Raw genomic sequence first — 16,803 nt, 5'->3', positions numbered from 1 at the left:
AACAAAGATTGAACTAATTCACTCTGAAATACTTTTTAAAGAGGAATTGATGCGCAGCTAGATGGATAGACTTGTGATAAAGCAAGTAGAATGTTCATGGTAGATGCAGGTGGTGAGTATAGGGGTTTTGTTGTAAAAGTCTTTCAGTTTTGATGTATTTGGGGGAAGTTTCGCAATAAGAAACTTTAGGGAAAGGACCCTCCATAACCATACATACCAATCCTCTCATTTATTATTATTTTAATTACACAAATAAAAACAAATACAGTCTACTTTTAACAACTAGAGGGAATTTGTTAAATTCTCTGGTCCCATGGTACACTCTTCTTCAGTGACTATCTCTGTTCTTGTCGGCTGTGTATATAGGTAGACACAAAACAATGTGTTTCCCGTTTGTTTTTGTTTTTTTAATGAATAATGCTCTCTATACTATTCTGAAAGCATATATTGGGGCTATCTCCATGTTAATTCATACACAACGCCTCAGTTTTAAATTTCTGGGTAGGATGTGCCCTCTCATTCAAGATGTGAGTCTTAGAAAAGAGGTCTTTTTTAGGAATAGTGAGTTAAGACTGCCAGGAGGCGAACCTCCTGCCCGGGGTCCAGGCCTGGACTCACCCAGCCGTAGCTCGGCCACCGAGTGAAGGGGGCGGGGCTAGACCAGGCTGAGCGCGGGTTGGCGGGCAGGTCATGCTCTGCCCCGCCCATCTCCCCTCCCATCCCTCCGCCCATCTCTCCGCCCATCCCTCCGCCCTACCTAAGGAGCCCCCTGGGCTCCCGCGCACCCGGACCCAGGAGGAAGTCCACGTAGCGCTTCCTCTTTTGTTGGCCTCCGGAGACACCGGGGGAAGGGAGTAGGGTTGTGAAACCGAACTGTCTCCTACCCCTCCTCCCCGGGGGAGATCCATCAGCTGGAGGTGGCCACGCAGCTGGGGGCAGAAAAACAACTCCGTGGACACCCCCACCACCCCCGTCCCCGTTCTGCTCCGCCACACCCCTGAGCAGGAGGTCGGCTGCCGCTAGGGTAGTACCTGGGGTAGGTGAGCTTCCAAGACCCGCATAGGGCAATCTCCCTGGTCACCCTCATGAGAAAGTCCCAGCTCCTTATCCGCTGCTGCTGCTGCCATCTCCAGCCTCCGGATGTGCCTTGTCTTGCCTAGGGCTTCAGTTCAGTTCAGTCGCTCAGTCGTGTCCGACACTTTGCCACCCCATGAATCGCAGCACGTCAGGCCTCCCTGTCCATCACCAACTCCCGGAGTTTACTCAGACTCACGTCCATCGAGTCGGTGATGCCATCCAGCCATCTCATCCTCTGTCGTCCCCTTCTCCTCCTGCCCCCAATCCCTCCCAACATCAGAGTCTTTTCCAATGAGTCAACTCTTCGCATGAGGTGGCCAAAGTATTGGAGTTTCATTCAGACACCAACAAAAAGAAGGTTTGTGGTTCCTCAAACAGGCCAGTCTCCAGTCTTTGAAAGGCTGTAGTTTCTATCTTGAGGACCCTTTGCCATGACCTTCCACTGTTATCCTTTAAACCTCAAAGGATCACCTTCTCCAAGAAGTTCTCCATGATGCACCCCAGGCAGAGCCAGTGTCCCTCCTACTTGGTTCTACAACGTCATGTGCCTCTCTACCACAGAATTTTCCACTTCTGTGTCTAAGTTATTGGTCTAAGTTTCTGTCTCCCTAACTGAATTGCTTGAGGGCCAAGACTATCTTGTAAATTTTTGTCCTCCCAGCTCCTGGCTGCTTTCGGAGAGATTAAAGGACATGGGCCCCAGCCTTGCTCAGGTGAATTAACATAGAGAGAGCTGTAAAACAAGCTTGTAGAATAGTACAGAGAGTACATTAATTTTTTAAAAATATAACATGGTTATTTTTTTTACCTATGTGTGTGTGCATGCTCAGTCACTCAGTGGTGGGTGACTCTTTATGACCCTGTGGACTGTAGCCCGCCAGGCTCCCCTGTCCATGGAATTCTCCAGGCAAGAATACTGGAGTGCCTTGCCTTTTCCTCCTCCGGGGAATATTTCTCACCCAGGGATCAAATCCACATCGCCTGCAGCTTCGGTGTAGGCAGGCAGATTCTTTACCAGTGTGCCACCTACCTGTATTTGTATGTAAATATGTAAAGATAAGCCTGGAAGCTACACATAGTAAGCCCTTAATAAATATTAATAGAATTAATCAATGAATGGGTTTGGATCCTAGGCACTGTCATTCATCATTCTATTTGTTTCATTCATTCAGTTTCTCCATCTATAAAACAGTGTACATGAATAGTATCTGCATGGAACATGCCAAAAAAATGTAGAAGAGATAGACAACAAACAGGTTAACATAGATATGTATTAGAGTGCCTGGTGACAACAAGTTCCCTGGAGAAAAATAAGCCAGGGCAGGGGAAGAGGTGGGCTTGGCGGGGGCAGCTAGAGAAGGTGGAGACTGGAGGAGTTTTTTAAGAAGAGAAGTCAAGGATCTGCTAGGGGCTGTTGTGAAGTTCTCATGGGCTAAACTTCTCAGATTTTCATTTGCCTTTCTTGCAAAATGAGGGCAACAGTGACCTCCTGCCTGGGAGGGTGTAGCTGTGAAATGAACACTGGCTACTTGGCAACTAAAAGGGGAAATATCTGGGCCCTGAAATAATCATTGTGGCTCTCTTCCCCATCCCCTATCCTGCTTTGAATGTAGAATAATCAGCAGTTCCCAAAGCATCTGAAATAAATAAAATGCAAATATTCCTGGAAATAGGAAAATATATTTCTGAAAGAGCAGCCCTCTGACCCTCTGTAAAGTGAAGCCTTCACTGTTCTCTAAGACTGAGCCCTGTGTCATGTCCTGCCATCAGCGTCTCTCTCTCTCTGCTCTTCAGTCTCCAGGGCACACTTACTAAGTTTGTGTAGTTGTTACAAGCACAGCTTTTGGAGGCACACTGGAGGCTCAAAGACCTGGGTTCGAATTTGTTCTTGGCTGTGTGACCTTGGACAAGTGTCTTTACCCCTCTGAGCCATCCTCTTATAATCATCCCTGTTTCAAAGAGATTAAATGAGATGATGCAAGTGAGGGCACAGTAATGAGCTTGAAATGCAATGATTCAGTGACCTGGTGAGGTCAGCACTCTTACCATTCCACTTCACAGATGAAGAAGCATGGACAGAGAGGAGTTGCGTAACTTGACCAAAGTCACAGCTAGTGAGAAGCAGTCAGTCCAGTCTCAAGTGCCTTTGCTTCCATCATTCCTGCCCTGCTGGCCCCAGTGTCAAGTGCACAGACAGAACCTTTTGGGACTCTTCATCCCCTAAAAATCCTACCCAGCCTCAGTTCTATCTTGTCCATGAAATCTCTGATATTTTAAATGACTTTACTTTTGAATAATTAATATTTTTGAATAATTAATATATTCAGGTGGTTCAAAATTCAAGAGTACCAAGGGTATACTAGGACCAATAAGCCTCCCTCTCTCCTTTCTCATCCAGTTACATAGTTCCCTTCCCTGGAAGAAACCACAGGGGCTGTTTCTTACGTGTGCCCTTCCTGACTCAGCCCCGGCATGTGCTGGTAAATTCCCATATCTTTGTTTTCTTGTTCTACACACATAGAAAAACATAATAGAAGCTGTTGTGCACCTCACTCCCCTCCACTTACACACTTGTTCCCTATTAGTACATAGAACTTTCTTCATTTTAAAAAAGTATTATTGAATTAAAATCCACATAGTCATCCATTTAAATGTACAATCTAGTAATATTTCATATGTTCTCAGAGTTGTGCAGCCATTAAGACATTTTCATTACCTACTCCCCCCCTACAAAAAGCCCTGTACCCATTAGCAGTCAGTCCTTGTTTCTTTCCACTCCTGCCCTAGACAATCATTAACCTACTTTCTGTTTCTGTAAATTTGCCTATTTTGGATATTTCATATAAATGGAATTATACAATGTGTGATATTTTGTGACCAACTTCTTTCATTTAACAAATATTCAAAGTTCATGTGGTAGCATATATCAATACTTCATACCATTTTATTATCAATACTTCATACCATTTTATTGTCAAATAATAGTCCATTGAATGGATATAGCACATTTTATTTATCCACTGATGGACATCAGAGTTGTTTCCACTTTGGGGCTATTTTTTATGAATAATACTGCTATGAAAATTTCATTTACAAATTTTGGTGTAGACATACATTTCAGTACTTTTTGGTAGACACCCTGAAAGTGGGACCACCTGGAAGTGGGTTCCATGGTAACTCCATGGTAACTTTTTAAGGATCTGCCACACCACTTTCCAAAGGGGCTGCACCGTTTTACATTTCCACCATGATACATACGTAAAGGTTCTAACTTCTTCGTGGTCTTATCAACTGTTGCTATTATGTGTTTATTCTTATTAGCCATTCTAATGGATATAAAATGGCATCTCATTGTGGTTTAATTTGTAGTTCCCTAATGGCTAATGTAGGGATTGGGGGCAGGAGCAGAAGGGGACGACAGAGGATGAGATGGCTGATAGCATCACCGACTCAATGGACGTGAGTCTGAGTGAACTCTGGGAGCTGGTGATGGACAGGGAGGCCTGGCGTACTGCGATTCATGGGGTCGCAAAGAGTCGGACACGACTGAGTGACTGAACTGAACTGAATGGCTAATGTTACTAAGTGTTTTTATGTGCTTATTAGCTACTTGTATAGCTTCTTTGGAGAAATACCTATTTAGATCTTCTGCCCACTTTTCAAGTATGTTGTCTTTTTATTATTGAATTATGTTGCTTAAATATTTAGGCTACCAGTACCTTATCAGATGTATGACTTGCAAATATTTTCTCCCTTTCTGTGTGTTGTCTTTTCATCTTCTTGGTTGTATCATTTGCAATACAAGTTTTTACTTTTGATGAAGTCCAGTTTATCTATTTTTTCTTTTATCACTTTTGCCACATCTAAGATTGCTTTGCCTAACCTAAGGTCATGAAGATTTAATTCTAAGAGTTTTATAGTTTTGGCTCATACACTTAGGTCTATGATACATTTTGAACTAAATTTTGTGGGTGGTGTGAGGTAGGGATTCAACTTAATTATTTTGCATGGGGATATCCAGTTGTTCCAAAACCATTTGTTGAAAAGACTTTTCTTTCTTCCCATTGAATTGTCTCAGTACCCTTGTTGAAAATCAATTGGCAGTCAATGTGAGGATTTACTTTTGGACTCTTAATTCTGTTCCATTGATCTATATTTCTACCTTTATGCCAGTAACCACACTATCTTGATTACTGTAGTTAATTTTTCAGTTAAAAAGAGTGAGTCCTTCAGTGTTTACTTTTTCAAGATTGTTTTGGCTGTTCTGGGTTCCTTGCATTTATATGCAAATTTTAGGGTGAACTTGTCTATTTTTATTTTTTTAAAAAGATACCTGGGGCTTTGATAGGGATTTGGTTGACCATTTGGGGAAGTATCACCATCTTAATATTAAGTCTTCTAGTCCACAAAGGGATGTCTTTTCCATCCCATGAGATGACTTTATTTAGGTTTTCTTAAGCTTCTTTCCAGAATGTTTCTTGGTTTTCCAAGTATCTTGCACTTCTTTTGTTAAATTGATTCCCAAATATTTTATTCTTTTCATTAATATTGTAAGTGAAATTGTTTTCTTAGCTTTATTTTCAGTTTGTTCACTGCCAGTGTGTAGTTTTTAAACATCATTATTCCTTTGACAATTCCTGGGCACTCCATTACTGTATTATCATTTTTTCCCAGCCCTCAAATGATAGGCATTTAGCTTATTTCCAATTCTTTCCTGGTAAAAAGTGGTGCTGCAATGACTTTTCTTGTGCATATCCATGAAGTTTAAGGCATCTGAAAATGATTGAGAAAATATCTACAACTGTCGATTGCCACTACCCTGGCCCGTGCCACCATCATCTCACCTTTGGAGCATAGCCTCAGCCTGCTGACTGGATTCCCTGCTTCCCCCGGTCCCTCTAATTCATTCTCCTCCAAGCAGCCAGAGAGATCCCATTAAAATACAAGCCAGTTGTGGCTTATTCCTCTGCTCAGAACCCTCTGATTGCTCCCAACCTGTGTCAATTAAAGTTTAATATCAGGATGTTCATGGCCTTACAGTCTGACCTCACACCCTCTCCAACATCCTCTCCATCATTCTCTTCTGTGCCCATTCTATTCCAACTACACTGACTTCCTTGTGTTCCTTAAGCACATCAAGTGCAGTCGCACCTCAGGACCTTAGCCATTACTATTCCTTCTGCCTGGAACACATTTCCCCAGACTATTCTGTTACTCACTCCCCCAATTCAGCAGGTATCTGCATACATGCTCCCTCTTCAGAAAGGGCTTCCCTGCCACTCCGTCTTGGGTCACACCATCACTCCTTCCCCACCCCTGCTACCTTGCCGCTTGCTTTGCTTTATTTTTCTTATAATCCTTACCATCCTCAGACATAAGATGTCAGTTGACTCTCACAATGATTCACTGATGTAAATACTATTACTATTCCCACTTGACAGATGAGGAGATGGGCTCCAAGAGGTAACTCAGTATGTGCAAGATCACTGAGCTGATAAATGGCAGTGTCAGGGTTTGAACTCTAGTCTGACTTCAAAGATGCAGTATTTAGCACAATTTCTTGTGGTCAGCTATATTCCCCATGACAATGAATGAATGAATGCCTGAGTAGACAAAATGTTTGCTATCCCAAATACTAGTAAGGCAGTGTTTTGGGGTAAAATTTGTAATTGTATCAATGTTCTTTCATGCTAATATGAGTTAGAGGGGAAATATTTTTTTAATCACAAAGAACAACAATACAAAATTGACAAGGACATGGTGAAACTGGAAACCATAGTGATTTCCATCACTGGTGGGAATGCAAGGTGGTATAATTACTTTGAAAAACACTTTAGTTTTGTATTATAAAGTTACCGACCCAGGGATCAAACCCGGGTCTCCTGCATTGCAGGTGGATTCTTTACTGTCTGAGCCACCTAGTGGGAAGCTTAGTTAAACATGTATTTACTATATGATACAGCAATTCCAGTCCAAACCATTTAACCAAGAGACATGAAAATGTATCCACGCCAAGACTTGTACATGAATGTTCATAGCAGCTTTATTCATGTAACAGAAGCAACCCAAATATTCACCAGCAAGTAAATGGATGAACAAATAGTGATACATTTGTACTATGGAATACTACTCAGCACAGTAAAAGGAAAACATACTAGAATACGAAACAACGTGGAAAGTCTTAAAAGCAATATGTGAGTAAAATGAAGGCCCATTTTACTCACAAAAAGAAACATATTGTATGATTGCATTTATGTGAAATTCTAGAAAAGACAAAGTTAATCTATAGTGACAACAAGCCAAACAACTGTTACCTGAGGAAATGAGTGGGGAAGTTGAATGTATCAGGGTATAAAGGAACTTCTTGGAGTGATAAAAATACTTTATATCTTGATCAGTGTGGTAGTTACATGGATGTCTACAGTTGCCAAAACTCATCAAGCTGAGTATTTTAAATGGCACATTTTATTTATAAAATTATGCTGCAGTAAAGTTGATAGGGCCTTTGGGAACACATACGTGATTTTCACTGCAGCATTACTTTAATAGCAAAAAAGGAAATTGGAGAAATTGGCTATTAAAAGGAGAATGTTTCTGCTATCATTGGTCCTTTGCCATCAGAGTGGCAAACTCAGAAGATGTAGCTGATGCTGGCAATGACACTCTAACATCCCCAGAACCTGCATCTGTCTCCTTAGAGGCTCTCTCTGGTGACTAGAGCATGCATGGGGCAGGCCAGAAATGTTGGAGAATTAATATCCAGCCCCACCCGGAGCAGCCATGGGGTTGCAAAGAGTCAGACACTTGGTAGTGACTAAATAGCAGCAGGAGCAGCCCTCATCCAATGTCTGACAGGAGCTGGTGTATAAATGCCCGGAATGCCTCATGTCTCAGGTGGGATAACTCTGTGTGGGTTCACTCCCCGGGCGTGATTGAGCTCCAGGAGCCCCCAGTTGGAGCTTGCTTGGTAATGCTTTCCTGAGTGGCTTTCTTCCCTTCTCATTCACCCACTCCTTTACCCATGTTTTCTGCACCTTCTAAATAACCAACTTTCACTTTAATCTGTGTCTAGGGTCTACTTCTGTGGGACTCAGATTAAGACCAGCAGACGATACCTAAGGTACAGTCAAGACACGGGGAAATGGTGGAGAGGAATCCAAGCAGCAGCCATTTGGTAAGTTTCTGTCATTCTTGGCAAAGCCAAGTCTTAACAAAATGCTCACATAGGTTCATAAGGGGACTCATGTCCGGATGTTCACAGTGGCACTGCTTATGGTAGGGTGAAGCTGTGTGCCATCTGGGTGTCTGTGACTAGCGGAATGGATAAATAGACTGTGGGGAATATAGACAATGACCTTCAGAACATGGCTAGATATAAATAGTATCTAGTGATGGAGTGAAAAAAAAAGTACAAAATTGAGGTGCTATCCAAGAAAATTAAACACACAGTTAAAACAATATCTGCTTTTTAAAAGGCATACATGTATTTAAGCACATAAACCAAACACATAAGAGCAGGGTCATTCTCTTTCTTATTCATGGTTCTGTCCCCCTCCATCACCACCTGCCATCCCCCCTCCCTGCCACAGGGGACCTTTGGTCATGTCTGGAAACATTTTTGGCTATCACAGCTGAGGAATGGGGCTGCTACTGGCATCGAGTGGATGACATCGGGGAATTCTGTTGAAACCCCTGCTATGCACAGAACAGATCCCGACAACAAAGAATTTCAGGACCTAAATGTCAATAGTGGGGCTGCCCAGGTGGCTCCGTGGTAAAAAATCCATCTGCCGGTTCCACCCCTGGGTGCGGAAGATCTCCTGGAGGAGGAAATGGCAACCCACCCCAGTATTCTTGCCTGGATAATCCCACGGACAGAGGAGTCTGGCAGGCTTACAGTCTATGGGATCGCAAAGAGTCGAACATGAATGAGCGGCTGAGCAGGCACACAAATGTCAATCAATGGTGCTGAGGTTGAAAAGTTCTATGTAGCTCAGCCCCAGCATAGTGAATGAACCAGTGAATGGGATATGGTGGGAGTGGGTGGGGCTACAGAGACACTGTAGTGTTTCTGTACATTTTTGGAGGTGTGTTCAGCAGGATTTAGGGTGACAGTCCATTTCCAGGAGGAGATGGGCTCTGCCCTTGTCTGGCCCTGGGCACCTCTCATTCATCTGCGGCCTCAAACTGTACCCTCCAGCGCTATTTACTGCCCCCTCAATTTTCAAGCTCCTCTGAGCTACCGGGAAACCGGCCAGGAGTGAGTCAGGCTGGTTCCTGCGGGCAGAAACTTTGCATGGAGTTTGAATAGCCAGGGCCTGAGGAATGGAAACCGCAGACCACAGAAGGGCCGGGCAGGCTTGGGACACGGTGCTCGGGAGGGGACTGGGCTAGAAGGAGGCGACTAGAATGGTGGGGAAATGGATCGGAATGCTTGGGGGAGGAGGGGGAGAGTCCTGTGAGAACGGGGAAGGTAGGCTTAGGATCCTCCCAAACCGGTTTAGAATCCTTTGACTTGTGGGATCAGAAACCTGGAAAGCGGGCGTTGAATCTCTGAATGGGCTGGATTAGAATCCTGAGGGGAGAGGCGGATTAAAATCCTATGTGAACAGGTTGGGATCACCCAGGAGTGAGATTAGAATAGAATCCCTAGGATTAGGGTAACAAATCTTGAGGGCTGGGTTAGAATCTTTTTATGAAAGAAACTAGGATCCTTCACTTGCTGGATTAAAATCCTGGGGGCAGAATTAGAAACTTCTGGTAGGTGAGGTTAAAATTCCTTCATAGGTGAGATTCAAAATCCTTTGGGGCAGAATTAAGATCTCAGGAGGAGAAGATGGGGTGCTGGGGTTCTCGGGAGGGTGGGGTTTAGAATCGTTTGGGACAGGGTTAGGGCACTGGAAGGCGGGATTAGAATACATTGGAGGAGGTGTTAGTTTATTTGGGGATTAGGACCTTGGAAGGACCGGTTAAAATTCTTAGGGGCGGGTTGCCCTTCGGGGGCGAGGTAAGGATTCTTGGAGGCAGAGTTAGAAACCTTGGATGGGCGGTGTTTAAAAAAATCCTTAGGCAGCGGGATTAGGATCTTGGTAGGTGGGGACAGAGATTGGAGTCCCTGGGGTGGGGTCAGAATCTCCGGGGCGGGTTTAGGACACTTGGGGGCGGGGTTAGCATCGCCCCGGGCGCGGCTAAGGCGCCCAGATGGTCTGTGGGCGCCACCGAGTCCCTGGTTCCGGCGGGGACGCACCGCCGAGGCCTAGGGGCGAGTGGAAGGGGACGCGGACAGTCCAGCGCCAGAGGGCCCCCTCCCCTAAAGACGCACGGCACCGAAGCCCCTCGGAGCGCATCCCCAGCCTCCTCTTGAAAGTCAATCCATTTTCCCCTAGCTCTCGAGCGCCCCGGGACTCCGGGGGCTGCCGAGCTGGGGGGGCGTTCGAGCTGCGAGGATCCGGGCTGCCCGCCGGAAGAGGAGCGGGCGCCCAGGTGAGTGCTTCGGATCCGGGGGTCAGGGGACACCGGCCCTCTAACTCGGCCTGACGGTCGGGTCTTCGGGCTGCTGAGGGCACCCAGGGTGGTGAGCCGCGTAGGCTGGGGCGCAGCGGAAAGGGACCGTCGAGGGAGCGGCGGACAGGCGGCGGGATGCGGGGACCGACCCGCGGGGAAGGATGTCCGCATGAACAGCCGAATGGCCCGGCTGCAAACCTGGGAACGCGGAGGGTGACTTTCTGCCTGAGCCGCCACTTCCCTGGGCCGTCCAGGTTCCTCTTCTTCAAGAGACAAAAAAAAAAAAGGGGGGTGGGGAGCTTCAAGGAGCCCGAGAGGGGAAAAGCCCTTACGGTTCCTGATGGGGCTGGGTGACGGTCACAGTCACGGCGGCTTGGCAGCCATGGTGGGGAAGGGGACAGCTGGCCGTAGGCGTGACAGCGCGAGCCACACCCAGGCAAGGTTGCAGCTGGGTCGGTTCGCTCGCTGGGTTCCCTCCTCCTCCCAGCTGCGCCCTGATCCCCAGGCGGTCTAGGTAGGACCCTGAAACCTCCTGGACAGACTACAGGAGGATGCCTGGCCCCTCATTTTCCTCCTGTGAGACCTTGGACAAGTCACTCACTCTCCCTCTTTAAATTCCAATTGCCTCATCTGTCAAAGAAGGCTCTTAGGTCTGTCTTCCCAGACTGTGGTGAGAGAGAGTATATTGGAGGTCATGTGACTGAGTTTGGGTCTCCCAGGTGGCGCTAGTGGTAAAGAACCGCCTGCCAGTGCTGGAGATGTGAGACCTGGGTTTGCTCCCTGGATCAGGAAGATCCCTGGAGGAGGGTGGAGGAGGGCATGGCAACCCCCTCCAGTATTTTTGCCTGGAGAATCACATGGACAGAGGGGCCTGGCAGGCTATAGTCCACTGGGTCGCACAGAGCCGGACACAACTGAAGCGACTGAGCATGCACTCAAGTGACACTTTAGTGCAGTGGCTGAGTAAGGGGTTTTGGGTGGCCAACCTGCCTGTTGGACCTTGGGCAGAGGATGTGGCCATTCTGTGCCTCCGTTTCCACAACTGTAGAATGGGGATATTTGAAATAATGGCTACTTCAGAGGATCTTTTTAAAAATGTATTTATTTATTTATTTGACCGCGCTGGGTCTTAGTTGCAGCATGTGGGATCTAGTTCCCTGACCAAGGATCAAACCCATGCCCCATGCATCGGGAGCTCAGAGTCTTAGCCATTGGATCACCAGGGAAGTCCCCATAGGGTTGCTTTGAAGATTAGATTGAGTTACTGACAGGTCTAACTGCTTATTGCCTAACAGGTCTAACTGCTTAATATCCATTAACAACTGTCATAGCTATTACACGGAGAAGGCAATGGCACCCCACTCCAGTACTCTTGCCTGGAAAATCCCATGGACAGAGGAGCCTGGAAGGCTGCAGTCCATGGGGTCGCTGAGGGTCGGACACGACTGAGCGACTTCACTTTCACTATAGCTATTACAGTCTAGCCTGGTGGTTCTCAAACTTAAACAGTACATAAGAATCACCTGGAAAGCTTGTTGAAACACAGATTTTTGGGTCTTGACCCCAGAGTTTGTGATTCAATAGATCTGGCACAGGACCTAAAGAATTTTTATTCCCAGATGATGCTGTTGCTGCTGGTTCAAGGGCCACACTTTGAGAACCACTTTGGCCAGCACAGAGAAAGGCCTCAAAAGATATCAGTTCTCATCATTGCTTTCTCTGCACTATCCTTTTTTTGGGGGGGAGGCGTTAAATACAGAAAAGTGAAGAGAGTAATATACTAAATATCCCAGGAACCCAGCACCCAGAATTAACAAATGTTTGCATTTTGTCACGTTTGTTTCAGATTTTTTGAAAAATAAAATTACTAAAAGTAACAGATAACATTGAAGCCTCCCTACCCGATATCCATCTTAGTTTTGTTTCTCTCCCTCTCCAGAGACAATCTCTATCATGAATTGTAGCTCTTCCTGTCTGTGCCTTTAAAAATGCATTACATATATATGTGGGTACATAAACAATACATAAAATTGTCTTTCGTGTTTTAAAGATCTACATAAATGCTGTCTAACTGTGAGATTCTGCGGCAGTTTCATTTTCCCTGCCTTGTTATCATTAAGTTGTCAGAATCTAGCCAGAATAAGATACAGAGCTCTACTTTATTCTAAGTGGAGGATTCCAGGAGGGTACCGTCCTGCCCTACTTCTCATTCCCCCCGATGTTGAACATTCAGGTTGATCCTGGGCTTCATGACAACAAACAGCACTGCTGGGGCCAGCCTGGACGTGTGGTCTTGGGCTCACGTACAGGTGTTTCTAGGGGGAAACACCGAGAGGCTGAGTGGCTCTCCCAAGGGGCAGCTTTTGTGTATGAGGAGGACTGAGGCGTGGAAATGTCACCCGGGGGTCTGGGGCAGAGAAGAGACAAGAAAGAATCGGCTCTGCTGACCTTCCAGCTCCCTCTAGATCCAGGGCCCCTGTCACCTGTTCTCAGCTGCAGGAGGGCAAAGATTCTCCTCCGCCTTATTCACTGCGCCTGACATTTAGTATATGCTCCAACAATAGGAGCAGGCACCTTTTTTTGTTTTGTTTCGCTTTTCAGTTTTTTTGGTTTTCTTTTTGCCTCCCCTCACAGCTTGAGCAATCTTAGTCCCCCAGCCAGGTATTGAACCTGGGCCCTCAACAGTGAAAGCGCAGAGCCCTAATCAATGGATAGCCAGGAAATTCCCAGAAGCATGAATCCTTTAAAAAAATGTTTGGGTAGCAAATGTTTTAGTTTATTTTTATTGTCTTCTTTTCTGTGCACGTTTTATTTAACATAATTAATAAAATGCTACATATACAATTTTTATCCCACTTATTTGCTCAGTGTTACATTGCAAGCATTTTTCCATGTCATTAAAACATCCTCAAATTTTTAATGACTGAGTAATGGTCCACTGTTTGGAGACACTATAATTTGTTTTAACCATCCTAGCAAAGCACTTTTAGGTAGCTTGCAATTTTTAAAAAAATATTTTGATGTGGGCCATTTTAAAATTCTTTATTAAACTTGTTACACTATTGCTTCTGTTTTGTGTTTTGGTTTTTTTGGCAGCGAGGCATGTGGATCTTAGCTTCCCAAACCTGCACCCCCTGCATTGGAAAGTGAAGTTTTAACCACTATGAAGTCCATAGTCTTCAATTTCTAAAACTTTTTTTAGGTGAAATTCATATAACGTTATAAAATGAAGCATTTTTAAGTGAACAATGCAGTGGGGCATTCAGTACGTTCAGAGGTTGTGTGATCAGCACCTCTGTGTAGTTCTAAAACATTTTCATCATCCCAGAAGGAAACGCCATGGTCAGTTATTCCCCTTCCTCCCACCCCTCAGCCCTTGGCAGCCACCAACCTGCATTTTGTATCAATGGATTAATGTATTCTAGATGTTTCATAAAAATGGAATTACATAATATGTGACCTTTTGTGACTGGCTTCTTTCAAGGTTCATCCACATTAAATACTAACACATTTAATTCCTTTTATGGCTGAATAGTATTTCATTGTATGTATATTCTATGATTTGTTTATCCACTCATCTGTAGATGGAAATTTAGGTTGTTTCCACCTTTTGACTACTGTGAATGGCAATGCTATGGGCATGCATGTGCATGTATTTGAGCACCTGTTTTCAGTTCCCTTGGGTATATACTTAGGAGTAGAATTTCTGGGTCATATAGTAACTCCATGTTTAACTTTTGAAGAATCACCAAATTATATTCCACTACTTTACATTCCCACCAGCAATGTACAAGAGTTCCAGTTTCTCCACCCTGTGGTCAACACTTGCTATTTTCCTTATCAAAAATTATTATTAAAACCATCATTCATTAAGCATGAGTCTCAATCTCACCTCAACCAGGCTGCTCTCTGGGGGCCTCTTACCCCAGAGGGTGAGGAGAGAGTTGTCTGCATTCAGAGGACTGGTCAGGGCTTGAACTTTAAACTCTTTTAGAATGTAAGTCCCATGAGGGCACAGACATGTCTGTCTCCAAAACTACTGTATCTCTAACTCCTGGCACCTGAGACATAGTTCAGTTCAGTTCAGTCGCTCAGTCGTGTCCGACTCTTTGCAACCTCATGAACTGCAGCACACCAGGCCTCCCTGTCCATCACCAACCCCCAGAGTTTACCCAAACTCATGTCCATCGAGTCGGTGATGCCATCCAGCCATCTCATCCTCTGTCGTCCCCTTCTCCTCCTGCCCCCAATCCCTCCCAGCATCAGAGTCTTTTCCAGTGAGTCAACTCTTCGCATGAGGTGGCCAAAGTATTGGAGTTTCAGCCTCAGCATCAGTCCTTTCAATGAACACCCAGGACTGGTCTCCTTTAGGATGGACTGGTTGGATCTCCTTGCAGTCCAAGGGACTCTCAAGAGTCTTCTCCAGCACCACAGTTCAAAAGCAACAATTCTACAGCACTCAGCTTTCTTCACAGTCCAACTCTCACATCCATACATGACCACTGGAAAAACCATAGCCTTGACTAGACGGACCTTTGTTGGCAAAGTAATATCTCTGCTTTTGAATATGCTATCTAGGTTGGTCATAACTTTCCTTCCAAGGAGTAAGTGTCTTTTAATTTCATGACTGCAATCACCATCTGCAGTGATTTTGGAGCCCCCAAAAATAAAGTTTGACATTATTTCCACTGTTTCCCCATCTATTTCCCATGAAGTGATGGGACCAGATGCCATGATCTTCGTTTTCTGAATGTTGAGCTTTAAGCCAACTTTTTCACTCTCCTTTTTCACTTTCATCAAGAGGCTTTTTAGTTCCTCTTCCCTTTCTGCCATAAGGGTGGTGTCATCTGCATATCTGAGGTTATTGATATTTCTCCCGGCAATCTTGATTCCAGCTTGTGCTTCTTCCAGTCCAGCGTTTCTCATGATGTACTCTGCATATAAGTTAAATAAGCAGGGTGACAATATACAGCCTTGACGTACTCCTTTTCCTATTTGGAACCAGTCTGTTGTTCCATGTCCAGTTCTAACTGTTGCTTCCTGACCTGCATATAGGTCTCTCAAGAGGCAGGTCAGGCAGTCTGGCATTCCCATCTCTTTCAGAATTTTCCACAGTTTATTGTAATCCACACAGTCAAAGGCTTTGGCATAGTCAATAAAGCAGAAATAAATGTTTTTCTGGAACTTTCTTGCTTTTTTGATGATCCAGCAGATGTTGGCAATTTGATCTTTGGTTCCTCTGCCTTTCCTAAAACTTGAACATCTGGAAGTTCACAGTTCATGTATTGCTGAAGCCTGGCTTGGAAAATTTTGAGCATTACTTTACTAGCGTGTGAGATGAGTGCAGTTGTGCGGTAGTTTGAGCATTCTTTGGCATTGCCTTTCTTTGGGATTGGAATGAAAACTGACTTTTTCCAGTCCTGTGGCCACTGCTGAGTTTTCCAAATTTGCTGGCATATTGAGTGCAGCACTTTCATAGCATCATCTTTCAGGATTTGAAATAGCTCAACTGGAATTCCATCACCTCCACTAGCTTTGTTCGTAGTGATGCTTTCTAAGGCTCACTTGACTTCACATTCCAGGATGTCTGGCTCTAGGTCAGTGATCACACCATTGTGATTATCTGGGTCATGAAGATCTTTTTTGTTCAGTTATTCTGTGTATTCTTGCCATCTCTTCTTAATATCTTCTGCTTCTGTTAGGTCCATACCATTTCTGTCCTTTATTGAGCCCATCTTTGTATGAAATGTTCCCTTGGTATCTCTGATTTTCTTGAAGAGATCTCTAGTCTTTCCCATTCTGTTGTTTTCCTCTATTTCTTTTCATTGATCACTGAGGAAGGCTTTCTTATCTCTTCTGGCTATTCTTTGGAACTCTGGATTCAAATGGGAATATCTTTCCTTTTCTCCTTTGCTTTTCGCTTCTCTTCTTTTCACAGCTATTTGTAAGGCCTCCCCAGACAGCCATTCTGCTTTTTTGCATTTCTTTTCCATGGGGATGGTCTTGATCCCTGTCTCCTGTACAATGTCATGAACCTCCGTCCATAGTTCATCAGGCACTCTATCAGATCTAGTCCCCTAAACCTATTTCTCACTTCCACTGTATAATCATAAGGGATTTGATTTAAGTCATACCTGAATGGTCTAGTGGTTTTCCCTACTTTCTTCAATTTAAGTCTGAATTTGGCAATAAGGAGTTCATGATCTGAGCCACAGTCAGCTC

The 16,803-nt window shown here is 44.7% G+C and overlaps 1 protein-coding gene across 3 annotated transcripts in view; it reads left to right on the top strand.

Moving 5' to 3' along the window:
- The first annotated feature begins 10,230 nt into the window (after nucleotides 1-10,230).
- Nucleotides 10,231-16,803, top strand: part of HCK (HCK proto-oncogene, Src family tyrosine kinase) — a 45,478-nt gene continuing 38,905 nt past the window's right edge. The window contains exon 1 of one of the 3 annotated variants that reach the window (XM_086332437.1): nucleotides 10,231-10,560. Coding sequence is in view for 1 of the 3 variants with exons in the window: in XM_086332440.1 (XP_086188566.1) it covers nucleotides 10,279-10,560 (282 nt within the window). In the remaining 2 variants the exon portion in view is untranslated. The remainder of the gene's footprint in view (nucleotides 10,561-16,803) is intronic. The other 2 variants (XM_086332440.1, XM_086332439.1) reach the window with 2 other exon arrangements.

This window comes from Bos grunniens, chromosome 13, assembly GCF_055505025.1.
Source record: "Bos grunniens cultivar Pamir isolate PY7600 chromosome 13, Bosgru_T2T1.0, whole genome shotgun sequence".
NCBI classification, from domain to species: Eukaryota; Metazoa; Chordata; class Mammalia; order Artiodactyla; family Bovidae; genus Bos; species Bos grunniens.
This window is presented reverse-complemented; position numbering and strand designations above follow the sequence as displayed.